The 25,920-nt window shown below is 42.6% G+C and overlaps 3 protein-coding genes across 4 annotated transcripts in view; 2 read left to right on the top strand and 1 right to left on the bottom strand.

The window, feature by feature from the left end:
- Positions 1-18,480, bottom strand: part of muc3a (mucin 3A, cell surface associated) — a 24,632-nt gene extending 6,152 nt beyond the window's left edge. Inside the window, exons 1-2 of the mRNA XM_037533544.1 lie at positions 18,329-18,480; positions 317-6,358 (exon numbers count right to left, since the gene is read on the bottom strand). Of these exons, the coding sequence (XP_037389441.1) occupies positions 317-6,335 (6,019 nt within the window). The 5' untranslated portion in view covers positions 6,336-6,358; positions 18,329-18,480. The remainder of the gene's footprint in view (positions 1-316; positions 6,359-18,328) is intronic.
- LOC119262254 lies at positions 16,511-25,920 on the top strand. Of its 2 annotated transcripts, none has more exons than XM_037533553.1 (2): positions 16,511-16,844; positions 18,525-25,920. In XM_037533553.1, the coding sequence occupies exons 1-2, from the start codon at positions 16,543-16,545 to the stop codon at positions 20,152-20,154; spliced, it is 1,932 nt and encodes a 643-aa protein (XP_037389450.1). In that variant the 5' UTR covers positions 16,511-16,542; the 3' UTR covers positions 20,155-25,920. The 2 variants fall into 2 exon arrangements, with proteins under 2 accessions (XP_037389450.1, XP_037389443.1); XM_037533546.1 differs by lacking the exon at positions 16,511-16,844 and adding an exon at positions 17,743-18,080.
- Positions 20,250-25,920, top strand: LOC119262260. Its single transcript, XM_037533573.1, has 2 exons — positions 20,250-20,697; positions 21,007-25,920. The coding sequence occupies exons 1-2, from the start codon at positions 20,284-20,286 to the stop codon at positions 21,616-21,618; spliced, it is 1,026 nt and encodes a 341-aa protein (XP_037389470.1). The 5' UTR covers positions 20,250-20,283; the 3' UTR covers positions 21,619-25,920.

Genomic DNA, 25,920 nt, shown 5'->3' with positions numbered 1-25,920 from the left:
TTTATGTTTAAAATATAGCAACACTTCTCATAAAAGACTAATAATTTCCTGTCTTTAGGAGCTGTAACAACACATTGGTTCTCAATCTTGGTTCTAGAGTACCTCTGTTCTGCAAAGCGAAGATTTTCCCTGCTTGAACACACACAGATACTTAAATAGGTAAATATCTGATTAAATGAGTTCGTGTTTAAAAGCAGAAAAAAAACACTAAACTGAGCAAAACAGGGATACACCAAGACAGTGACTATATAAACAGACAGGGAAGCTATGTAAAAAAACTAAATAAGAATTTTATAAAAGGCATTCTTTCACAGACCTGGTGGTTTGATTTCAGCTTCAACAGTGTTACATATTCTTCCAGTGAAACCAGGGGGACAGAGGCAGTTATTGTGGGTTGGATTTGGAGTTCCTCCATTTTCACACTCTAGAGGAGATTTTGTGCTTGCAGTAGTTTGTGTTGTAGTACTAGACAACACAGTATTAGTTGTTGAAATAAGAGGGGCCTCCGATGTAATTATTACTTCTAAATGATCCGTTGTTGTAAAAGAGTCACTGGATGTCATGCCTGTAACTGATGGTGTTGTTTCCAAGATCTCAAATGTTATTTCTGCATTTGATATAGTTGTGAGGGGACTAAATGTAGTTCCCTCTAAATCAGCTGTGGTCGTGGCAGAGGCACTGGTTGATATGCCTGCACCCAGTATCGTTGTGTATAAGCCCTCTGTCGTGTCTGCAACTGTAGTTGAGAGAGGTCTAAACGTAGTTGCTACTGACAACTCTGTTGTTGTGGCAGAGTCATGAGTTGTTAAGAAAGTGTCTGATGTAGTTGATGGCAAATTGTGTGTAGTTGATTCTGAAATCTCTTCTGTGATCCTAGTAGTCATTTCAGAGAATTCTGTTGTTGTTCTTGCATCTAATGTAGTTGAAAAGGGGCTTTCCGTGGTAGTTTCTGAAATGTCTGTCACAGTGACAGGAGCATATGTTGTTATCCCTGGATATGATGTCATTGTTTCCAAACTAATTGAAGACGTAGTGAAAAAAACGTCTGTGGTGATTTCTGAAATAACTGTCGTAATTGAAGGGTCAACAGTTGGCATTCCTGTAGCAGGTGTAGTTCTACCTGAGCCTTCCATTGTTTGATCCAATACTGTTGATGCCAAATTATTAATTGTTGTTTCTGCACCTGATGTAGTCGTAAAAGGCATGTGCGTGCTTGAAGGTGATATAGACATGGAAGGAATGAATGTTACTGCTATTGAAACATCTGATGTTGTTTCAAAAACAGATGCTGTTCTGCCTGTATCATGTGTAGTTGTATCCGAGTCCTCTATTGTTGTTTCTGATTCTAATGTAGTTATAATAGGCATCAAAGTAGTTGTTTCTGAACCATCTGTTGTGTCAGATTCAGTGGGTGTAGTGACTGAAGCCAGTGTGGTTGTTTCACAGCCAACGGCTTCTGTTATTGGATCCAAGCCAGTACTTGTAGTGCTTTTAACTGGTGTTGTTGTCTCTAAGAAAGTTGTTGTGCCTGCACCCTGTGTTGTTTCTGCTTGTGATGTTGTTGTGGGATGAGTGAATATTGTTGTTACTAATCCATCTGTTGTGCTTGCATGGACACTGGATGTTCTGACTCCATCTGGTGTTGTTTCAGAAGCAGCTGCTGGTGTGCTTGTATCTTCGGTAGTTACATCAGACTGTTCTCTTGTTGATCCTAAATCACGTGTAGTTGTATCCAAATTCTCTGCTGTTATTTTTGACTCTGATGTAGTTCTAATAGTTGTCAATGTTACTGCTTCTGAACTGTCTGTTGTGTCAGAGTTACTGGGTCTAGTGGTTGTATCTAATGTGGTTATTTCCAAATCAGCTGTTGTTGTGCCATCATGTGGTGTAGTTGTTTCTAAGGCAGCTGCGGTTGTGACTGCACTCTTTGTTGGTTCAAGGCTCTCTGCTGTTGTTTCTGATTCTGATGATATTGTGGGAAGATTGAATGTTGTTGTTACTATAGCATTTGTTGTACTGGAATGGACACTAGGTGTTACTACATCTGGTGTTGTTTCATAACCAGCTATTGTTGTGCCTGCATCAGGTGTAGTTATATGAAACTCTTGTGTTGTTGATTCTATATCATGTGTAGTTTTATCCAAGTTCTCTGTGGTTGTCTCTGATGTAGATAGGAAAGGTGTCAATGTTACTGCTTCTGAACTGTCTATTGTGGCAGCAGTTGTGCCATCGTGTGGTATAGTTGTAGCAAAGACAGCAGTGGTTGTTGCTGCAAAATTTGTTGTTGGTTCCCAGGTCGCTGATGTTGTTTCTGCCTCTGATGTTGTGGGAAGAGTAAATATTGTTGCTACTACACCATCTGTTGTACTGGCACGGACACTAGAGGTCATGATGACATCTGGTGTTGTTTCAGAAACAACTACTGTTGTAACTGCTTCGTGTGTAGTTATGCCAAAATCTTGTGTGGTTGTTCCTGTGTCATGTGTAGTTGTGTCCAAACTCTCTTTGGTTGTTTCTGCCTCTGCTGTCGTTATGATGGTTGTCAGTGTTACTGCTTCTGAACTGTGTGTTGTGGCAGTGTCACTGTATGTAGTCTCTGAATCCAATGTTGTTCCTTCCAAATCCGCTGTGGTTGTGCCATCGTGTGGTATCGTTGTTTCTAAGACAAGGGTGGTTGTTCCTGTAACTTGTGTTGTCGGTTCCCATGTCACTCCTGTTGTTTCTGGTTTGGATGTTGTTGTGGGAAGAATGAATGTTGTTGCTATTACACCATCAGTTGTACTGGCATGAACACTAGATGTTGTGACAACATCTGGTGTTGTTTCAGAAACAACTTCTGTTGTACCTGCTTCATGTGTAGTTATATCAAACACTTGTGTAGTTGTTCCTCCGTCATGTGTAGTTGTAGCCAAATTATTTATGGTTGTTTCTGTCTCTGTTGTCGTTATGATGGATGTCAATGTTACTGCTTCTGAACTGTCTGTTGTGGCAGTGTCACTGGATGTAGTGGCTGAATCCAGTGAGGTTACTTCCACACCAGGTGTTGTTGTACCATCATGTGCTATAGTTGTTTCTAAGACAGGTGTGGTTGTTCCTGCATCCTGTGTTGTTGCTTCCCAGGTTGGTGATGTTTTCTCTACCTCTAATGTTGTGGGAAGACTGAATGTTGTTGCTACTCCACCGTCTGTTGTACTGGCATGGACACTAGATGTTGTGACAACATGTGGTGTTTCTGAACCAGCTACTGTTGTAGCTTCTTCATGTGTAGTTATATCCAACCTTTGTGTTGTTGTTCCTCCATTATGTGTAGTTGTATCCAAATTCTCTTTGGTTGTTCCAGCCTCTGCTGTCGTTATGATGGTTGTCAGTGTTACTGCTTCTGAACTGTGTGTTGTGGCAGTGTCACTGTATGTAGTGTCTGAATCCAATGTTGTTCTTTCCAAATCTGCTGTGGTTGTGCCATCGTGTGGTATCGTTGTTTCTGAGACAAGGGTGGTTGTTCCTGCAACTTGTGTTGTCGATTCCCATGTCACTGCTGTTGTCTCTGGTTTGGATGTTGTTGTGGGAAGAATGAATGTTGTTGCTATTACACCATCAGTTGTACTGGCATGGACACTAGATGTTGTGACAACATCTGGTGTTGATTCTGAAACAGCTACTGTTGTAGCTTCTTCATGTGTAGTTATATCCAACCTTTGTGTTGTTGTTCCTCCATCATGTGTAGTTGTATCCAAATTCTCTTTGGTTGTTTCTGCCTCTGCTGTCGTTATGATGGATGTCAGTGTTACTGCTTCTGAACTGTCTGTTGTGGCAGTGTCACTGGATGTAGTGGCTGAATCCAGTGAGGTTACTTCCACACCAGGTGTTGTTGTACCATCATGGGATGTAGTTGTTTCTGAGACAAGGGTGGTTGTTCCTGCAACTTGTGTTGTCGGTTCCCATGTCACTGCTGTTGTTTCTGGTTTGGATGTTGTTGTGGGAAGAATGAATGTTGTTGCTATTACACCATCAGTTGTACTGGCATGAACACTAGATGTTGTGACAACATCTGGTGTTGTTTCAGAAACAACTTCTGTTGTACCTTCTTCATGTGTAGTTATATCAAATACTTGTGTAGTTGTTCCTCCGTCATGTGTAGTTGTAGCCAAATTATTTATGGTTGTTTCTGCCTCTGCTGTCGTTATGATGGATGTCAGTGTTACTGCTTCTGAACTGTCTGTTGTGGCAGTGTCAATGGATGTAGTGGCTGAATCCAGTGAGGTTACTTCCACACCAGGTGTTGTTGTACCATCATGTGCTATAGTTGTTTCTAAGATAGGTGTGGTTGTTCCTGCATCCTGTGTTGTTGCTTCCCAGGTTGGTGATGTTTTCTCTACCTCTAATGTTGTGAGAAGACTGAATGTTGTTGCTACTCCACCGTCTGTTGTTCTGGCATGGACACTAGATGTTGTTACAACATCTGGTGTTGTTTCTGAAACAGCTACTGTTGTAGCTTCTTCATGTGTAGTTATATCCAACCTTTGTGTTGTTGTTCCTCCATCATGTGTAGTTGTATCCAAATTCTCTTTGGTTGTTTCTGCCTCTGCTGTCGTTATGATGGTTGTCAGTGTTACTGCTTCTGAACTGTGTGTTGTGGCAGTGTCACTGGATGTAGTGGCTTGATCCAATGTGGTTACTTCCACATCAGGTGTAGTTGTGCCATCGTGTGGTATCGTTGTTTCTGAGACAAGGGTGGTTGTTCCTGCAACTTGTGTTGTCGGTTCCCATGTCACTCCTGTTGTCTCTGGTTTGGATGTTGTTGTGGGAAGAATGAATGTTGTTGCTACTACACCGTCTGTTGTACTGGCATGGACACTAGATGTTGTGACAACATCCGGTGTTGTTTCTGAAACAGCTACTGTTGTAGCTTCTTCATGTGTAGTTATATCCAACCTTTGTGTTGTTGTTCCTCCGTCATGTGTAGTTGTAGCCAAATTATTTATGGTTGTTTCTGTCTCTGCTGTCGTTATGATGGATGTCAGTGTTACTGCTTCTGAACTGTCTGTTGTGGCAGTGTCACTGGATGTAGTGGCTGAATCCAGTGAGGTTACTTCCACACCAGGTGTTGTTGTACCATCATGTGATATAGTTGTTTCTGAGACAAGGGTGGTTGTTCCTGCAACTTGTGTTGTCGGTTCCCATGTCATTGCTGTTGTTTCTGGTTTGGATGTTGTTGTGGGAAGAATGAATGTTGTTGCTATTACACCATCAGTTGTACTGGCATGAACACTAGATGTTGTGACAACATCTGGTGTTGTTTCAGAAACAACTTCTGTTGTACCTGCTTCATGTGTAGTTATATCAAACACTTGTGTAGTTGTTCCTCCGTCATGTGTAGTTGTAGCCAAATTATTTATGGTTGTTTCTGTCTCTGCTGTCGTTATGATGGATGTCAGTGTTACTGCTTCTGAACTGTCTGTTGTGGCAGTGTCACTGGATGTAGTGGCTGAATCCAGTGAGGTTACTTCCACACCAGGTGTTGTTGTACCATCATGTGCTATAGTTGTTTCTAAGACAGGTGTGGTTGTTCCTGCATCCTGTGTTGTTGCTTCCCAGGTTGGTGATGTTTTCTCTACCTCTAATGTTGTGGGAAGACTGAATGTTGTTGCTACTCCACCGTCTGTTGTACTGGCATGGACACTAGATGTTGTTACAACATCTGGTGTTGTTTCTGAAACAGCTACTGTTGTAGCTTCTTCATGTGTAGTTATATCCAACCTTTGTGTTGTTGTTCCTCCATCATGTGTAGTTGTATCCAAATTCTCTTTGGTTGTTTCTGCCTCTGCTGTCGTTATGATGGATGTCAGTGTTACTGCTTCTGAACTGTGTGTTGTGGCAGTGTCACTGGATGTAGTGTCTGAATCCAATGTTGTTCTTTCCAAATCTGCTGTGGTTGTACCATCGTGTGGTATCGTTGTTTCTGAGACAAGGGTGGTTGTTCCTGCAACTTGTGTTGTCGGTTCCCATGTCACTCCTGTTGTCTCTGGTTTGGATGTTGTTGTGGGAAGAATGAATGTTGTTGCTACTACACCGTCTGTTGTACTGGCATGGACACTAGATGTTGTGACAACATCTGGTGTTGTTTCTGAAACAGCTACTGTTGTAGCTTCTTCATGTGTAGTTATATCCAACCTTTGTGTTGTTGTTCCTCCATCATGTGTAGTTGTATCCAAATTCTCTTTGGTTGTTTCTGCCTCTGCTGTCGTTATGAAGGTTGTCAGTGTTACTGCTTCTAAACTGTGTGTTGTGGCAGTGTCACTGGATGTAGTGGCTTGATCCAATGTGGTTACTTCCATACCAGGTGTTGTGCCATCGTGTGGTATCGTTGTTTCTGAGACAAGGGTGGTTGTTCCTGCAACTTGTGTTGTCGGTTCCCATGTCACTGCTGTTGTTTCTGGTTTGGATGTTGTTATGGGAAGAATGAATGTTGTTGCTATTACACCATCAGTTGTACTGGCATGGACACTAGATGTTGTGACAACATCTGGTGTTGTTTCTGAAACAACTTCTGTTGTACCTGCTTCATGTGTAGTTATATCAAACACTTGTGTAGTTGTTCCTCCGTCATGTGTAGTTGTAGCCAAATTATTTATGGTTGTTTCTGTCTCTGCTGTCGTTATGATGGATGTCAGTGTTACTGCTTCTGAACTGTCTGTTGTGGCAGTGTCACTGGATGTAGTGGCTGAATCCAGTGAGGTTACTTCCACACCAGGTGTTGTTGTACCATCATGTGATATAGTTGTTTCTGAGACAAGGGTGGTTGTTCCTGCAACTTGTGTTGTCGGTTCCCATGTCATTGCTGTTGTTTCTGGTTTGGATGTTGTTGTGGGAAGAATGAATGTTGTTGCTATTACACCATCAGTTGTACTGGCATGAACACTAGATGTTGTGACAACATCTGGTGTTGTTTCAGAAACAGCTACTGTTGTAGCTTCTTCATGTGTAGTTATATCCAACCTTTGTGTTGTTGTTCCTCCATCATGTGTAGTTGTATCCAAATTCTCTTTGGTTGTTTCTGTCTCTGCTGTCGTTATGATGGATGTCAGTGTTACTGCTTCTGAACTGTCTGTTGTGGCAGTGTCACTGGATGTAGTGGCTGAATCCAGTGAGGTTACTTCCACACCAGGTGTTGTTGTACCATCATGTGATATAGTTGTTTCTGAGACAAGGGTGGTTGTTCCTGCAACTTGTGTTGTCGGTTCCCATGTCACTGCTGTTGTTTCTGGTTTGGATGTTGTTGTGGGAAGAATGAATGTTGTTGCTATTACACCATCAGTTGTACTGGCATGAACACTAGATGTTGTGACATCTGGTGTTGTTTCAGAAACAACTTCTGTTGTACCTTCTTCATGTGTAGTTATATCAAATACTTGTGTAGTTGTTCCTCCGTCATGTGTAGTTGTAGCCAAATTATTTATGGTTGTTTCTGCCTCTGCTGTCGTTATGATGGATGTCAGTGTTACTGCTTCTGAACTGTCTGTTGTGGCAGTGTCACTGGATGTAGTGGCTGAATCCAGTGAGGTTACTTCCACACCAGGTGTTGTTGTACCATCATGTGATATAGTTGTTTCTGAGACAAGGGTGGTTGTTCCTGCAACTTGTGTTGTCGGTTCCCATGTCACTGCTGTTGTTTCTGGTTTGGATGTTGTTGTGGGAAGAATGAATGTTGTTGCTATTACACCATCAGTTGTACTGGCATGAACACTAGATGTTGTGACAACATCTGGTGTTGTTTCAGAAACAACTTCTGTTGTACCTGCTTCATGTGTAGTTATATCAAATACTTGTGTAGTTGTTCCTCCGTCATGTGTAGTTGTAGCCAAATTATTTATGGTTGTTTCTGTCTCTGCTGTCGTTATGATGGATGTCAGTGTTACTGCTTCTGAACTGTCTGTTGTGGCAGTGTCACTGGATGTAGTGGCTGAATCCAGTGAGGTTACTTCCACACCAGGTGTTGTTGTACCATCATGTGCTATAGTTGTTTCTAAGACAGGTGTGGTTGTTCCTGCATCCTGTGTTGTTGCTTCCCAGGTTGGTGATGTTTTCTCTACCTCTAATGTTGTGGGAAGACTGAATGTTGTTGCTACTCCACCGTCTGTTGTACTGGCATGGACACTAGATGTTGTGACAACATGTGGTGTTTCTGAACCAGCTACTGTTGTAGCTTCTTCATGTGTAGTTATATCCAACCTTTGTGTTGTTGTTCCTCCATTATGTGTAGTTGTATCCAAATTCTCTTTGGTTGTTCCTGCCTCTGCTGTCGTTATGATGGTTGTCAGTGTTACTGCTTCTGAACTGTGTGTTGTGGCAGTGTCACTGTATGTAGTGTCTGAATCCAATGTTGTTCTTTCCAAATCTGCTGTGGTTGTGCCATCGTGTGGTATCGTTGTTTCTGAGACAAGGGTGGTTGTTCCTGCAACTTGTGTTGTCGGTTCCCATGTCACTGCTGTTGTTTCTGGTTTGGATGTTGTTGTGGGAAGAATGAATGTTGTTGCTACTACACCGTCTGTTGTACTGGCATGGACACTAGATGTTGTGACAACATCTGGTGTTGTTTCTGAAACAGCTACTGTTGTAGCTTCTTCATGTGTAGTTATATCCAAGCTTTGTGTTGTTGTTCCTCCATCATGTGTAGTTGTATCCAAATTCTCTTTGGTTGTTTCTGCCTCTGCTGTCGTTATGATGGATGTCAGTGTTACTGCTTCTGAACTGTGTGTTGTGGCAGTGTCACTGGATGTAGTGTCTGAATCCAATGTTGTTCTTTCCAAATCTGCTGTGGTTGTACCATCGTGTGGTATCGTTGTTTCTGAGACAAGGGTGGTTGTTCCTGCAACTTGTGTTGTCGGTTCCCATGTCACTGCTGTTGTTTCTGGTTTGGATGTTGTTGTGGGAAGAATGAATGTTGTTGCTATTACACCATCAGTTGTACTGGCATGAACACTAGATGTTGTGACATCTGTTGTTGTTTCTGAAACAGCTACTGTTGTAGCTTCTTCATGTGTAGTTATATCCAACCTTTGTGTTGTTGTTCCTCCATCATGTGTAGTTGTATCCAAATTCTCTTTGGTTGTTTCTGCCTCTGCTGTCGTTATGATGGTTGTCAGTGTTACTGCTTCTGAACTGTGTGTTGTGGCAGTGTCACTGGATGTAGTGGCTTGATCCAATGTGGTTACTTCCACATCAGGTGTTGTTGTGCCATCGTGTGGTATCGTTGTTTCTGAGACACGGGTGGTTGTTCCTGCAACTTGTGTTGTCGGTTCCCATGTCACTCCTGTTGTTTCTGGTTTGGATGTTGTTGTGGGAAGAATGAATGTTGTTGCTATTACACCATCAGTTGTACTGGCATGGACACTAGATGTTGTGACAACATCTGGTGTTGTTTCAGAAAAGCCTTCTGTTGTACCTTCTTCATGTGTAGTTATATCAAATACTTGTGTAGTTGTTCCTCCGTCATGTGTAGTTGTAGCCAAATTATTTATGGTTGTTTCTGCCTCTGCTGTCGTTATGATGGATGTCAGTGTTACTGCTTCTGAACTGTCTGTTGTGGCAGTGTCAATGGATGTAGTGGCTGAATCCAGTGAGGTTACTTCCACACCAGGTGTTGTTGTACCATCATGTGCTATAGTTGTTTCTAAGACAGGTGTGGTTGTTTCTGCATCCTGTGTTGTTGCTTCCCAGGTTGGTGATGTTTTCTCTACCTCTAATGTTGTGGGAAGACTGAATGTTGTTGCTACTCCACCGTCTGTTGTACTGGCATGGACACTAGATGTTGTTACAACATCTGGTGTTGTTTCTGAAACAGCTACTGTTGTAGCTTCTTCATGTGTAGTTATATCCAACCTTTGTGTTGTTGTTCCTCCATCATGTGTAGTTGTATCCAAATTCTCTTTGGTTGTTTCTGCCTCTGCTGTCGTTATGATGGATGTCAGTGTTACTGCTTCTGAACTGTCTGTTGTGGCAGTGTCACTGGATGTAGTGGCTGAATCCAGTGAGGTTACTTCCACACCAGGTGTTGTTGTACCATCATGTGATATAGTTGTTTCTGAGACAAGGGTGGTTGTTCCTGCAACTTGTGTTGTCGGTTCCCATGTCACTCCTGTTGTCTCTGGTTTGGATGTTGTTGTGGGAAGAATGAATGTCGTTGCTACTACACCGTCTGTTGTACTGGCATGGACACTAGATGTTGTGACAACATCTGGTGTTGTTTCTGAAACAGCTACTGTTGTAGCTTCTTCATGTGTAGTTATATCCAACCTTTGTGTTGTTGTTCCTCCGTCATGTGTAGTTGTAGCCAAATTATTTATGGTTGTTTCTGTCTCTGCTGTCGTTATGATGGATGTCAGTGTTACTGCTTCTGAACTGTCTGTTGTGGCAGTGTCACTGGATGTAGTGGCTGAATCCAGTGAGGTTACTTCCACACCAGGTGTTGTTGTACCATCATGTGATATAGTTGTTTCTGAGACAAGGGTGGTTGTTCCTGCAACTTGTGTTGTCGGTTCCCATGTCATTGCTGTTGTTTCTGGTTTGGATGTTGTTGTGGGAAGAATGAATGTTGTTGCTATTACACCATCAGTTGTACTGGCATGAACACTAGATGTTGTGACAACATCTGGTGTTGTTTCAGAAACAACTGCTGTTGTACCTGCTTCATGTGTAGTTATATCAAACACTTGTGTTGTTGTTCCTCCGTCATGTGTAGTTGTAGCCAAATTATTTATGGTTGTTTCTGTCTCTGCTGTCGTTATGATGGATGTCAGTGTTACTGCTTCTGAACTGTCTGTTGTGGCAGTGTCACTGGATGTAGTGGCTGAATCCAGTGAGGTTACTTCCACACCAGGTGTTGTTGTACCATCATGTGCTATAGTTGTTTCTAAGACAGGTGTGGTTGTTCCTGCATCCTGTGTTGTTGCTTCCCAGGTTGGTGATGTTTTCTCTACCTCTAATGTTGTGGGAAGACTGAATGTTGTTGCTACTCCACCGTCTGTTGTACTGGCATGGACACTAGATGTTGTGACAACATCTGGTGTTGTTTCTGAAACAGCTACTGTTGTAGCTTCTTCATGTGTAGTTATATCCAACCTTTGTGTTGTTGTTCCTCCATCATGTGTAGTTGTATCCAAATTCTCTTTGGTTGTTTCTGCCTCTGCTGTCGTTATGATGGATGTCAGTGTTACTGCTTCTGAACTGTCTGTTGTGGCAGTGTCACTGGATGTAGTGTCTGAATCCAATGTTGTTCTTTCCAAATCTGCTGTGGTTGTACCATCGTGTGGTATCGTTGTTTCTGAGACAAGGGTGGTTGTTCCTGCAACTTGTGTTGTCGGTTCCCATGTCACTCCTGTTGTCTCTGGTTTGGATGTTGTTGTGGGAAGAATGAATGTTGTTGCTACTACACCGTCTGTTGTACTGGCATGGACACTAGATGTTGTGACAACATCTGGTGTTGTTTCTGAAACAGCTACTGTTGTAGCTTCTTCATGTGTAGTTATATCCAACCTTTGTGTTGTTGTTCCTCCATCATGTGTAGTTGTATCCAAATTCTCTTTGGTTGTTTCTGCCTCTGCTGTCGTTATGAAGGTTGTCAGTGTTACTGCTTCTAAACTGTGTGTTGTGGCAGTGTCACTGGATGTAGTGGCTTGATCCAATGTGGTTACTTCCATACCAGGTGTTGTGCCATCGTGTGGTATCGTTGTTTCTGAGACAAGGGTGGTTGTTCCTGCAACTTGTGTTGTCGGTTCCCATGTCACTGCTGTTGTTTCTGGTTTGGATGTTGTTGTGGGAAGAATGAATGTTGTTGCTATTACACCATCAGTTGTACTGGCATGGACACTAGATGTTGTGACAACATCTGGTGTTGTTTCTGAAACAACTTCTGTTGTACCTGCTTCATGTGTAGTTATATCAAACACTTGTGTAGTTGTTCCTCCGTCATGTGTAGTTGTAGCCAAATTATTTATGGTTGTTTCTGTCTCTGCTGTCGTTATGATGGATGTCAGTGTTACTGCTTCTGAACTGTCTGTTGTGGCAGTGTCACTGGATGTAGTGGCTGAATCCAGTGAGGTTTCTTCCACACCAGGTGTTGTTGTACCATCATGTGATATAGTTGTTTCTGAGACAAGGGTGGTTGTTCCTGCAACTTGTGTTGTCGGTTCCCATGTCACTGCTGTTGTTTCTGGTTTGGATGTTGTTGTGGGAAGAATGAATGTTGTTGCTATTACACCATCAGTTGTACTGGCATGAACACTAGATGTTGTGACAACATCTGGTGTTGTTTCAGAAACAGCTACTGTTGTAGCTTCTTCATGTGTAGTTATATCCAACCTTTGTGTTGTTGTTCCTCCATCATGTGTAGTTGTATCCAAATTCTCTTTGGTTGTTTCTGCCTCTGCTGTCGTTATGATGGATGTCAGTGTTACTGCTTCTGAACTGTCTATTGTGGCAGTGTCACTGGATGTAGTGGCTGAATCCAGTGAGGTTACTTCCACACCAGGTGTTGTTGTACCATCATGTGATATAGTTGTTTCTGAGACAAGGGTGGTTGTTCCTGCAACTTGTGTTGTCGGTTCCCATGTCATTGCTGTTGTTTCTGGTTTGGATGTTGTTGTGGGAAGAATGAATGTTGTTGCTATTACACCATCAGTTGTACTGGCATGAACACTAGATGTTGTGACAACATCTGGTGTTGTTTCAGAAACAACTTCTGTTGTACCTGCTTCATGTGTAGTTATATCAAACACTTGTGTAGTTGTTCCTCCGTCATGTGTAGTTGTAGCCAAATTATTTATGGTTGTTTCTGTCTCTGCTGTCGTTATGATGGATGTCAGTGTTACTGCTTCTGAACTGTCTGTTGTGGCAGTGTCACTGGATGTAGTGGCTGAATCCAGTGAGGTTTCTTCCACACCAGGTGTTGTTGTACCATCATGTGATATAGTTGTTTCTGAGACAAGGGTGGTTGTTCCTGCAACTTGTGTTGTCGGTTCCCATGTCACTGCTGTTGTTTCTGGTTTGGATGTTGTTGTGGGAAGAATGAATGTTGTTGCTATTACACCATCAGTTGTACTGGCATGAACACTAGATGTTGTGACAACATCTGGTGTTGTTTCAGAAACAGCTACTGTTGTAGCTTCTTCATGTGTAGTTATATCCAACCTTTGTGTTGTTGTTCCTCCATCATGTGTAGTTGTATCCAAATTCTCTTTGGTTGTTTCTGCCTCTGCTGTCGTTATGATGGATGTCAGTGTTACTGCTTCTGAACTGTGTGTTGTGGCAGTGTCACTGGATGTAGTGTCTGAATCCAATGTTGTTCTTTCCAAATCTGCTGTGGTTGTACCATCGTGTGGTATCGTTGTTTCTGAGACAAGGGTGGTTGTTCCTGCAACTTGTGTTGTCGGTTCCCATGTCACTGCTGTTGTTTCTGGTTTGGATGTTGTTGTGGGAAGAATGAATGTTGTTGCTACTCCACCGTCTGTTGTACTGGCATGGACACTAGATGTTGTTACAACATCTGGTGTTGTTTCTGAAACAGCTACTGTTGTAGCTTCTTCATGTGTAGTTATATCCAACCTTTGTGTTGTTGTTCCTCCATCATGTGTAGTTGTATCCAAATTCTCTTTGGTTGTTTCTGCCTCTGCTGTCGTTATGATGGATGTCAGTGTTACTGCTTCTGAACTGTCTGTTGTGGCAGTGTCACTGGATGTAGTGGCTGAATCCAGTGAGGTTACTTCCACACCAGGTGTTGTTGTACCATCATGTGATATAGTTGTTTCTGAGACAAGGGTGGTTGTTCCTGCAACTTGTGTTGTCGGTTCCCATGTCACTGCTGTTGTTTCTGGTTTGGATGTTGTTGTGGGAAGAATGAATGTTGTTGCTATTACACCATCAGTTGTACTGGCATGAACACTAGATGTTGTGACAACATCTGGTGTTGTTTCAGAAACAACTTCTGTTTTACCTTCTTCATGTGTAGTTATATCAAATACTTGTGTAGTTGTTCTTCCGTCATGTGTAGTTGTAGCCAAATTATTTATGGTTGTTTCTGCCTCTGCTGTCGTTATGATGGATGTCAGTGTTACTTCTTCTGAACTGTCTGTTGTGGCAGTGTCAATGGATGTAGTGGCTGAATCCAGTGAGGTTACTTCCACACCAGGTGTTGTTGTACCATCATGTGCTATAGTTGTTTCTAAGACAGGTGTGGTTGTTCCTGCATCCTGTGTTGTTGCTTCCCAGGTTGGTGATGTTTTCTCTACCTCTAATGTTGTGGGAAGACTGAATGTTGTTGCTACTCCACCGTCTGTTGTACTGGCATGGACACTAGATGTTGTGACAACATCTGGTGTTGTTTCAGAAACAGCTACTGTTGTAGCTTCTTCATGTGTAGTTATATCCAACCTTTGTGTTGTTGTTCCTCCATCATGTGTAGTTGTATCCAAATTCTCTTTGGTTGTTTCTGTCTCTGCTGTCGTTATGATGGATGTCAGTGTTACTGCTTCTGAACTGTCTGTTGTGGCAGTGTCACTGGATGTAGTGGCTGAATCCAGTGAGGTTTCTTCCACACCAGGTGTTGTTGTACCATCATGTGATATAGTTGTTTCTGAGACAAGGGTGGTTGTTCCTGCAACTTGTGTTGTCGGTTCCCATGTCACTGCTGTTGTTTCTGGTTTGGATGTTGTTGTGGGAAGAATGAATGTTGTTGCTATTACACCATCAGTTGTACTGGCATGAACACTAGATGTTGTGACAACATCTGGTGTTGTTTCAGAAACAGCTACTGTTGTAGCTTCTTCATGTGTAGTTATATCCAACCTTTGTGTTGTTGTTCCTCCATCATGTGTAGTTGTATCCAAATTCTCTTTGGTTGTTTCTGCCTCTGCTGTCGTTATGATGGATGTCAGTGTTACTGCTTCTGAACTGTCTATTGTGGCAGTGTCACTGGATGTAGTGGCTGAATCCAGTGAGGTTACTTCCACACCAGGTGTTGTTGTACCATCATGTGATATAGTTGTTTCTGAGACAAGGGTGGTTGTTCCTGCAACTTGTGTTGTCGGTTCCCATGTCATTGCTGTTGTTTCTGGTTTGGATGTTGTTGTGGGAAGAATGAATGTTGTTGCTATTACACCATCAGTTGTACTGGCATGAACACTAGATGTTGTGACAACATCTGGTGTTGTTTCAGAAACAACTTCTGTTGTACCTGCTTCATGTGTAGTTATATCAAACACTTGTGTAGTTGTTCCTCCGTCATGTGTAGTTGTAGCCAAATTATTTATGGTTGTTTCTGTCTCTGCTGTCGTTATGATGGATGTCAGTGTTACTGCTTCTGAACTGTCTGTTGTGGCAGTGTCACTGGATGTAGTGGCTGAATCCAGTGAGGTTTCTTCCACACCAGGTGTTGTTGTACCATCATGTGATATAGTTGTTTCTGAGACAAGGGTGGTTGTTCCTGCAACTTGTGTTGTCGGTTCCCATGTCACTGCTGTTGTTTCTGGTTTGGATGTTGTTGTGGGAAGAATGAATGTTGTTGCTATTACACCATCAGTTGTACTGGCATGAACACTAGATGTTGTGACAACATCTGGTGTTGTTTCAGAAACAGCTACTGTTGTAGCTTCTTCATGTGTAGTTATATCCAACCTTTGTGTTGTTGTTCCTCCATCATGTGTAGTTGTATCCAAATTCTCTTTGGTTGTTTCTGCCTCTGCTGTCGTTATGATGGATGTCAGTGTTACTGCTTCTGAACTGTGTGTTGTGGCAGTGTCACTGGATGTAGTGTCTGAATCCAATGTTGTTCTTTCCAAATCTGCTGTGGTTGTACCATCGTGTGGTATCGTTGTTTCTGAGACAAGGGTGGTTGTTCCTGCAACTTGTGTTGTCGGTTCCCATGTCACTGCTGTTGTTTCTGGTTTGGATGTTGTTGTGGGAAGAATGAATGTTGTTGCTACTCCACCGTCTGTTGTACTGGCATGGACACTAGATGTTGTTACAACATCTGGTGTTGTTTCTGAAACAGCTACTGTTGTAGCTTCTTCATGTGTAGTTATATCCAACCTTTGTGTTGTTGTTCCTCCATCATGTGTAGTTGTATCCAAATTCTCTTTGGTTGTTTCTGCCTCTGCTGTCGTTATGATGGATGTCAGTGTTACTGCTTCTGAACTGTCTGTTGTGGCAGTGTCACTGGATGTAGTGGCTGAATCCAGTGAGGTTACTTCCACACCAGGTGTTGTTGTACCATCATGTGATATAGTTGTTTCTGAGACAAGGGTGGTTGTTCCTGCAACTTGTGTTGTCGGTTCCCATGTCACTGCTGTTGTTTCTGGTTTGGATGTTGTTGTGGGAAGAATGAATGTTGTTGCTATTACACCATCAGTTGTACTGGCATGAACACTAGATGTTGTGACAACATCTGGTGTTGTTTCAGAAACAACTTCTGTTTTACCTTCTTCATGTGTAGTTATATCAAATACTTGTGTAGTTGTTCTTCCGTCATGTGTAGTTGTAGCCAAATTATTTATGGTTGTTTCTGCCTCTGCTGTCGTTATGATGGATGTCAGTGTTACTTCTTCTGAACTGTCTGTTGTGGCAGTGTCAATGGATGTAGTGGCTGAATCCAGTGAGGTTACTTCCACACCAGGTGTTGTTGTACCATCATGTGCTATAGTTGTTTCTAAGACAGGTGTGGTTGTTCCTGCATCCTGTGTTGTTGCTTCCCAGGTTGGTGATGTTTTCTCTACCTCTAATGTTGTGGGAAGACTGAATGTTGTTGCTACTCCACCGTCTGTTGTACTGGCATGGACACTAGATGTTGTGACAACATCTGGTGTTGTTTCAGAAACAGCTACTGTTGTAGCTTCTTCATGTGTAGTTATATCCAACCTTTGTGTTGTTGTTCCTCCATCATGTGTAGTTGTATCCAAATTCTCTTTGGTTGTTTCTGTCTCTGCTGTCGTTATGATGGATGTCAGTGTTACTGCTTCTGAACTGTCTGTTGTGGCAGTGTCACTGGATGTAGTGGCTGAATCCAGTGAGGTTACTTCCACACCAGGTGTTGTTGTACCATCATGTGATATAGTTGTTTCTGAGACAAGGGTGGTTGTTCCTGCAACTTGTGTTGTCGGTTCCCATGTCACTGCTGTTGTTTCTGGTTTGGATGTTGTTGTGGGAAGAATGAATGTTGTTGCTATTACACCATCAGTTGTACTGGCATGAACACTAGATGTTGTGACATCTGGTGTTGTTTCAGAAACAACTTCTGTTGTACCTTCTTCATGTGTAGTTATATCAAATACTTGTGTAGTTGTTCCTCCGTCATGTGTAGTTGTAGCCAAATTATTTATGGTTGTTTCTGCCTCTGCTGTCGTTATGATGGATGTCAGTGTTACGGCTTCTGAACTGTCTGTTGTGGCAGTGTCACTGGATGTAGTGGCTGAATCCAGTGAGGTTACTTCCACACCAGGTGTTGTTGTACCATCATGTGATATAGTTGTTTCTGAGACAAGGGTGGTTGTTCCTGCAACTTGTGTTGTCGGTTCCCATGTCACTGCTGTTGTTTCTGGTTTGGATGTTGTTGTGGGAAGAATGAATGTTGTTGCTATTACACCATCAGTTGTACTGGCATGAACACTAGATGTTGTGACAACATCTGGTGTTGTTTCAGAAACAACTTCTGTTGTACCTGCTTCATGTGTAGTTATATCAAATACTTGTGTAGTTGTTCCTCCGTCATGTGTAGTTGTAGCCAAATTATTTATGGTTGTTTCTGTCTCTGCTGTCGTTATGATGGATGTCAGTGTTACTGCTTCTGAACTGTCTGTTGTGGCAGTGTCACTGGATGTAGTGGCTGAATCCAGTGAGGTTACTTCCACACCAGGTGTTGTTGTACCATCATGTGCTATAGTTGTTTCTAAGACAGGTGTGGTTGTTCCTGCATCCTGTGTTGTTGCTTCCCAGGTTGGTGATGTTTTCTCTACCTCTAATGTTGTGGGAAGACTGAATGTTGTTGCTACTCCACCGTCTGTTGTACTGGCATGGACACTAGATGTTGTGACAACATCTGGTGTTTCTGAACCAGCTACTGTTGTAGCTTCTTCATGTGTAGTTATATCCAACCTTTGTGTTGTTGTTCCTCCATTATGTGTAGTTGTATCCAAATTCTCTTTGGTTGTTCCTGCCTCTGCTGTCGTTATGATGGTTGTCAGTGTTACTGCTTCTGAACTGTGTGTTGTGGCAGTGTCACTGTATGTAGTGTCTGAATACAATGTTGTTCTTTCCAAATCTGCTGTGGTTTTGCCATCGTGTGGTATCGTTGTTTCTGAGACAAGGGTGGTTGTTCCTGCAACTTGTGTTGTCGGTTCCCATGTCACTGCTGTTGTTTCTGGTTTGGATGTTGTTGTGGGAAGAATGAATGTTGTTGCTACTACACCGTCTGTTGTACTGGAATGGACACTAGATGTTGTGAAACATCTGCTGGCATGGACACTAGATGTTGTTACAACATCTGGTGTTGTTTCTGAAACAGCTACTGTTGTAGCTTCTTCATGTGTAGTTATATCCAACCTTTGTGTTGTTGTTCCTCCATCATGTGTAGTTGTATCCAAATTCTCTTTGGTTGTTTCTGCCTCTGCTGTCGTTATGATGGATGTCAGTGTTACTGCTTCTGAACTGTCTGTTGTGGCAGTGTCACTGGATGTAGTGGCTGAATCCAGTGAGGTTACTTCCACACCAGGTGTTGTTGTACCATCATGTGCTATAGTTGTTTCTAAGACAGGTGTGGTTGTTCCTGCATCCTGTGTTGTTGCTTCCCAGGTTGGTGATATTTTCTCTACCTCTAATGTTGTGGGAAGACTGAATGTTGTTGCTACTCCATCGTCTGTTGTACTGGCATGGACACTAGATGTTGTTACAACATCTGGTGTTGTTTCTGAAACGGCTACTGTTGTAGCTTCTTCATGTGTAGTTATATCCAACCTTTGTGTTGTTGTTCCTCCATCATGTGTAGTTGTATCCAAATTCTCTTTGGTTGTTTCTGCCTCTGCTGTCGTTATGATGGATGTCAGTGTTACTGCTTCTGAACTGTCTGTTGTGGCAGTGTCACTGGATGTAGTGGCTGAATCCAGTGAGGTTACTTCCACACCAGGTGTTGTTGTACCATCATGTGCTATAGTTGTTTCTAAGACAGGTGTGGTTGTTCCTGCATCCTGTGTTGTTGCTTCCCAGGTTGGTGATGTTTTCTCTACCTCTAATGTTGTGGGAAGACTGAATGTTGTTGCTACTCCACCGTCTGTTGTACTGGCATGGACACTAGATGTTGTTACAACATATGGTGTTGTTTCTGAAACAGTTACTGTTGTAGCTTCTTCATGTGTAGTTATATCCAACCTTTGTGTTGTTGTTCCTCCATCATGTGTAGTTGTATCCAAATTCTCTTTGGTTGTTTCTGCCTCTGCTGTCGTTATGATGGTTGTCAGTGTTACTGCTTCTGAACTGTGTGTTGTGGCAGTGTCACTGGATGTAGTGTCTGAATCCAATGTTGTTCTTTCCAAATCTGCTGTGGTTGTGCCATCGTGTGGTATCGTTGTTTCTGAGACAAGGGTGGTTGTTCCTGCAACTTGTGTTGTCGGGTCCCATGTCACTCCTGTTGTCTCTGGTTTGGATGTTGTTGTGGGAAGAATGAATGTTGTTGCTACTACACCGTCTGTTGTACTGGCATGGACACTAGATGTTGTGACAACATCTGGTGTTGTTTCTGAAACAGCTACTGTTGTAGCTTCTTCATGTGTAGTTATATCCAACCTTTGTGTTGTTGTTCCTCCGTCATGTGTAGTTGTAGCCAAATTATTTATGGTTGTTTCTGTCTCTGCTGTCGTTATGATGGATGTCAGTGTTACTGCTTCTGAACTGTCTGTTGTGGCAGTGTCACTGGATGTAGTGGCTGAATCCAGTGAGGTTACTTCCACACCAGGTGTTGTTGTACCATCATGTGATATAGTTGTTTCTGAGACAAGGGTGGTTGTTCCTGCAACTTGTGTTGTCGGTTCCCATGTCATTGCTGTTGTTTCTGGTTTGGATGTTGTTGTGGGAAGAATGAATGTTGTTGCTATTACACCATCAGTTGTACTGGCATGAACACTAGATGTTGTGACAACATCTGGTGTTGTTTCAGAAACAACTTCTGTTGTACCTGCTTCATGTGTAGTTATATCAAACACTTGTGTTGTTGTTCCTCCGTCATGTGTAGTTGTAGCCAAATTATTTATGGTTGTTTCTGCCTCTGCTGTCGTTATGATGGATGTCAGTGTTACTGCTTCTGAACTGTCTGTTGTGGCAGTGTCACTGGATGTAGTGGCTGAATCCAGTGAGGTTACTTCCACACCAGGTGTTGTTGTACAATCATGTGCTATAGTTGTTTCTAAGACAGGTGTGGTTGTTCCTGCATCCTGTGTTGTTGCTTCCCAGGTTGGTGATGTTTTCTCTACCTCTAATGTTGTGGGAAGACTGAATGTTGTTGCTACTCCACCGTCTGTTGTACTGGCATGGACACTAGATGTTGTGACAACATCTGGTGTTGTTTCTGAAACAGCTACTGTTGTAGCTTCTTCATGTGTAGTTATATCCAACCTTTGTGTTGTTGTTCCTCCATCATGTGTAGTTGTATCCAAATTCTCTTTGGTTGTTTCTGCCTCTGCTGTCGTTATGATGGATGTCAGTGTTACTACTTCTGAACTGTGTGTTGTGGCAGTGTCACTGGATGTAGTGTCTGAATCCAATGTTGTTCTTTCCAAATCTGCTGTGGTTGTACCATCGTGTGGTATCGTTGTTTCTGAGACAAGGGTGGTTGTTCCTGCAACCTGTGTTGTCGGTTCCCATGTCACTCCTGTTGTCTCTGGTTTGGATGTTGTTGTGGGAAGAATGAATGTTGTTGCTACTACACTGTCTGTTGTACTGGCTTGGACACTAGATGTTGTGACAACATCTGGTGTTGTTTCTGAAACAGCTACTGTTGTAGCTTCTTCATGTGTAGTTATATCCAACCTTTGTGTTGTTGTTCCTCCATCATGTGTAGTTGTATCCAAATTCTCTTTGGTTGTTTCTGCCTCTGCTGTCGTTATGATGGATGTCAGTGTTACTGCTTCTGAACTGTGTGTTGTGGCAGTGTCACTGGATGTAGTGTCTGAATCCAATGTTGTTCTTTCCAAATCTGCTGTGGTTGTACCATCGTGTGGTATCGTTGTTTCTGAGACAAGGGTGGTTGTTCCTGCAACCTGTGTTGTCGGTTCCCATGTCACTCCTGTTGTCTCTGGTTTGGATGTTGTTGTGGGAAGAATGAATGTTGTTGCTACTACACTGTCTGTTGTACTGGCTTGGACACTAGATGTTGTGACAACATCTGGTGTTGTTTCTGAAACAGCTACTGTTGTAGCTTCTTCATGTGTAGTTATATCCAACCTTTGTGTTGTTGTTCCTCCATCATGTGTAGTTGTATCCAAATTCTCTTTGGTTGTTTCTGCCTCTGCTGTCGTTATGAAGGTTGTCAGTGTTACTGCTTCTAAACTGTGTGTTGTGGCAGTGTCACTGGATGTAGTGGCTTGATCCAATGTGGTTACTTCCATACCAGGTGTTGTGCCATCGTGTGGTATCATTGTTTCTGAGACAAGGGTGGTTGTTCCTGCAACTTGTGTTGTCGGTTCCCATGTCACTGCTGTTGTTTCTGGTTTGGATGTTGTTGTGGGAAGAATGAATGTTGTTGCTATTACACCATCAGTTGTACTGGCATGGACACTAGATGTTGTGACAACATCTGGTGTTGTTTCTGAAACAACTTCTGTTGTACCTGCTTCATGTGTAGTTATATCAAACACTTGTGTAGTTGTTCCTCCGTCATGTGTAGTTGTAGCCAAATTATTTATGGTTGTTTCTGTCTCTGCTGTCGTTATGATGGATGTCAGTGTTACTGCTTCTGAACTGTCTGTTGTGGCAGTGTCACTGGATGTAGTGGCTGAATCCAGTGAGGTTACTTCCACACCAGGTGTTGTTGTACCATCATGTGATATAGTTGTTTCTGAGACAAGGGTGGTTGTTCCTGCAACTTGTGTTGTCGGTTCCCATGTCACTGCTGTTGTTTCTGGTTTGGATGTTGTTGTGGGAAGAATGAATGTTGTTGCTATTACACCATCAGTTGTACTGGCATGAACACTAGAGGTTGTGACAACATCTGGTGTTGTTTCAGAAACAACTTCTGTTGTACCTGCTTCATGTGTAGTTATATCAAACACTTGTGTAGTTGTTCCTCCGTCATGTGTAGTTGTAGCCAAATTATTCATGGTTGTTTCTGTCTCTGCTGTCGTTATGATGGATGTCAGTGTTACTGCTTCTGAACTGTCTGTTGTGGCAGTGTCACTGGATGTAGTGGCTGAATCCAGTGAGGTTACTTCCACACCAGGTGTTGTTGTACCATCATGTGCTATAGTTGTTTCTAAGACAGGTGTGGTTGTTCCTGCATCCTGTGTTGTTGCTTCCCAGGTTGGTGATGTTTTCTCTACCTCTAATGTTGTGGGAAGACTGAATGTTGTTGCTACTCCACCGTCTGTTGTACTGGCATGGACACTAGATGTTGTGACAACATGTGGTGTTTCTGAAACAGCTACTGTTGTAGCTTCTTCATGTGTAGTTATATCCAACCTTTGTGTTGTTGTTCCTCCATTATGTGTAGTTGTATCCAAATTCTCTTTGGTTGTTCCTGCCTCTGCTGTCGTTATGATGGTTGTCAGTGTTACTGCTTCTGAACTGTGTGTTGTGGCAGTGTCACTGTATGTAGTGTCTGAATACAATGTTGTTCTTTCCAAATCTGCTGTGGTTTTGCCATCGTGTGGTATCGTTGTTTCTGAGACAAGGGTGGTTGTTCCTGCAACTTGTGTTGTCGGTTCCCATGTCACTGCTGTTGTTTCTGGTTTGGATGTTGTTGTGGGAAGAATGAATGTTGTTGCTACTACACCGTCTGTTGTACTGGAATGGACACTAGATGTTGTGACAACATCTGGTGTTGTTTCTGAAACAGCTACTGTTGTAGCTTCTTCATGTGTAGTTATATCCAACCTTTGTGTTGTTGTTCCTCCATCATGTGTAGTTGTATCCAAATTCTCTTTGGTTGTTTCTGCCTCTGCTGTCGTTATGATGGTTGTCAGTGTTACTGCTTCTGAACTGTGTGTTGTGGCAGTGTCACTGGATGTAGTGGCTTGATCCAATGTGGTTACTTCCACATCAGGTGTTGTTGTGCCATCGTGTGGTATCGTTGTTTCTGAGACAAGGGTGGTTGTTCCTGCAACTTGTGTTGTTGCTTCCCAGGTTGGTGATGTTTTCTCTACCTCTAATGTTGTGGGAAGACTGAATGTTGTTGCTACTCCACCGTCTGTTGTACTGGCATGGACACTAGATGTTGTTACAACATCTGGTGTTGTTTCTGAAACAGCTACTGTTATAGCTTCTTCATGTGTAGTTATATCCAACCTTTGTGTTGTTGTTCCTCCATCATGTGTAGTTGTATCCAAATTCTCTTTGGTTGTTTCTGCCTCTGCTGTCGTTATGATGGATGTCAGTGTTACTGCTTCTGAACTGTCTGTTGTGGCAGTGTCACTGGATGTAGTGGCTGAATCCAGTGAGGTTACTTCCACACCAGGTGTTGTTGTACCATCATGTGCTATAGTTGTTTCTAAGACAGGTGTGGTTGTTCCTGCATCCTGTGTTGTTGCTTCCCAGGTTGGTGATGTTTTCTCTACCTCTAATGTTGTGGGAAGACTGAATGTTGTTGCTACTCCACCGTCTGTTGTACTGGCATGGACACTAGATGTTGTGACAACATCTGGTGTTTCTGAACCAGCTACTGTTGTAGCTTCTTCATGTGTAGTTATATCCAACCTTTGTGTTGTTGTTCCTCCATTATGTGTAGTTGTATCCAAATTCTCTTTGGTTGTTCCAGCCTCTGCTGTCGTTATGATGGTTGTCAGTGTTACTGCTTCTGAACTGTGTGTTGTGGCAGTGTCACTGTATGTAGTGTCTGAATCCAATGTTGTTCTTTCCAAATCTGCTGTGGTTGTGCCATCGTGTGGTATCGTTGTTTCTGAGACAAGGGTGGTTGTTCCTGCAACTTGTGTTGTCGATTCCCATGTCACTGCTGTTGTCTCTGGTTTGGATGTTGTTGTGGGAAGAATGAATGTTGTTGCTACTACAACATCTGTTGTACTGGCATGGACACTAGATGTTGTGACAACATCTGGTGTTGTTTCTGAAACAGCTACTGTTGTAGCTTCTTCATGTGTAGTTATATCCAACCTTTGTGTTGTTGTTCCTCCATCATGTGTAGTTGTATCCAAATTCTCTTTGGTTGTTTCTGCCTCTGCTGTCGTTATGAAGGTTGTCAGTGTTACTGCTTCTAAACTGTGTGTTGTGGCAGTGTCACTGGATGTAGTGGCTTGATCCAATGTGGTTACTTCCATACCAGGTGTTGTGCCATCGTGTGGTATCGTTGTTTCTGAGACAAGGGTGGTTGTTCCTGCAACTTGTGTTGTCGGTTCCCATGTCACTGCTGTTGTTTCTGGTTTGGATGTTGTTGTGGGAAGAATGAATGTTGTTGCTATTACACCATCAGTTGTACTGGCATGGACACTAGATGTTGTGACAACATCTGGTGTTGTTTCTGAAACAGCTACTGTTGTAGCTTCTTCATGTGTAGTTATATCCAACCTTTGTGTTGTTGTTCCTCCATCATGTGTAGTTGTATCCAAATTCTCTTTGGTTGTTTCTGCCTCTGCTGTCGTTATGATGGATGTCAGTGTTACTGCTTCTGAACTGTCTATTGTGGCAGTGTCACTGGATGTAGTGGCTGAATCCAGTGAGGTTACTTCCACACCAGGTGTTGTTGTACCATCATGTGATATAGTTGTTTCTGAGACAAGGGTGGTTGTTCCTGCAACTTGTGTTGTCGGTTCCGATGTCACTGCTGTTGTTTCTGGTTTGGATGTTGTTGTGGGAAGAATGAATGTTGTTGCTATTACACCATCAGTTGTACTGGCATGAACACTAGATGTTGTGACAACATCTGGTGTTGTTTCAGAAACAACTTCTGTTGTAGCTTCTTCATGTGTAGTTATATCCAACCTTTGTGTTGTTGTTCCTCCGTCATGTGTAGTTGTAGCCAAATTATTTATGGTTGTTTCTGTCTCTGCTGTCGTTATGATGGATGTCAGTGTTACTGCTTCTGAACTGTCTGTTGTGGCAGTGTCACTGGATGTAGTGGCTGAATCCAGTGAGGTTACTTCCACACCAGGTGTTGTTGTACCATCATGTGATATAGTTGTTTCTGAGACAAGGGTGGTTGTTCCTGCAACTTGTGTTGTCGGTTCCCATGTCATTGCTGTTGTTTCTGGTTTGGATGTTGTTGTGGGAAGAATGAATGTTGTTGCTATTACACCATCAGTTGTACTGGCATGAACACTAGATGTTGTGACAACATCTGGTGTTGTTTCAGAAACAACTTCTGTTGTACCTGCTTCATGTGTAGTTATATCAAACACTTGTGTAGTTGTTCCTCCGTCATGTGTAGTTGTAGCCAAATTATTTATGGTTGTTTCTGTCTCTGCTGTCGTTATGATGGATGTCAGTGTTACTGCTTCTGAACTGTCTGTTGTGGCAGTGTCACTGGATGTAGTGGCTGAATCCAGTGAGGTTACTTCCACACCAGGTGTTGTTGTACAATCATGTGCTATAGTTGTTTCTAAGACAGGTGTGGTTGTTCCTGCATCCTGTGTTGTTGCTTCCCAGGTTGGTGATGTTTTCTCTACCTCTAATGTTGTGGGAAGACTGAATGTTGTTGCTACTCCACCGTCTGTTGTACTGGCA

The sequence above is a fragment of the Pygocentrus nattereri genome, chromosome 2 (genome assembly GCF_015220715.1).
Source record: "Pygocentrus nattereri isolate fPygNat1 chromosome 2, fPygNat1.pri, whole genome shotgun sequence".
In the NCBI taxonomy this organism is placed as follows: Eukaryota; Metazoa; Chordata; class Actinopteri; order Characiformes; family Serrasalmidae; genus Pygocentrus; species Pygocentrus nattereri.
The sequence above is the reverse complement of the archived record's forward strand: the minus strand, read 5'-3'. Positions and strand labels throughout refer to the sequence as shown.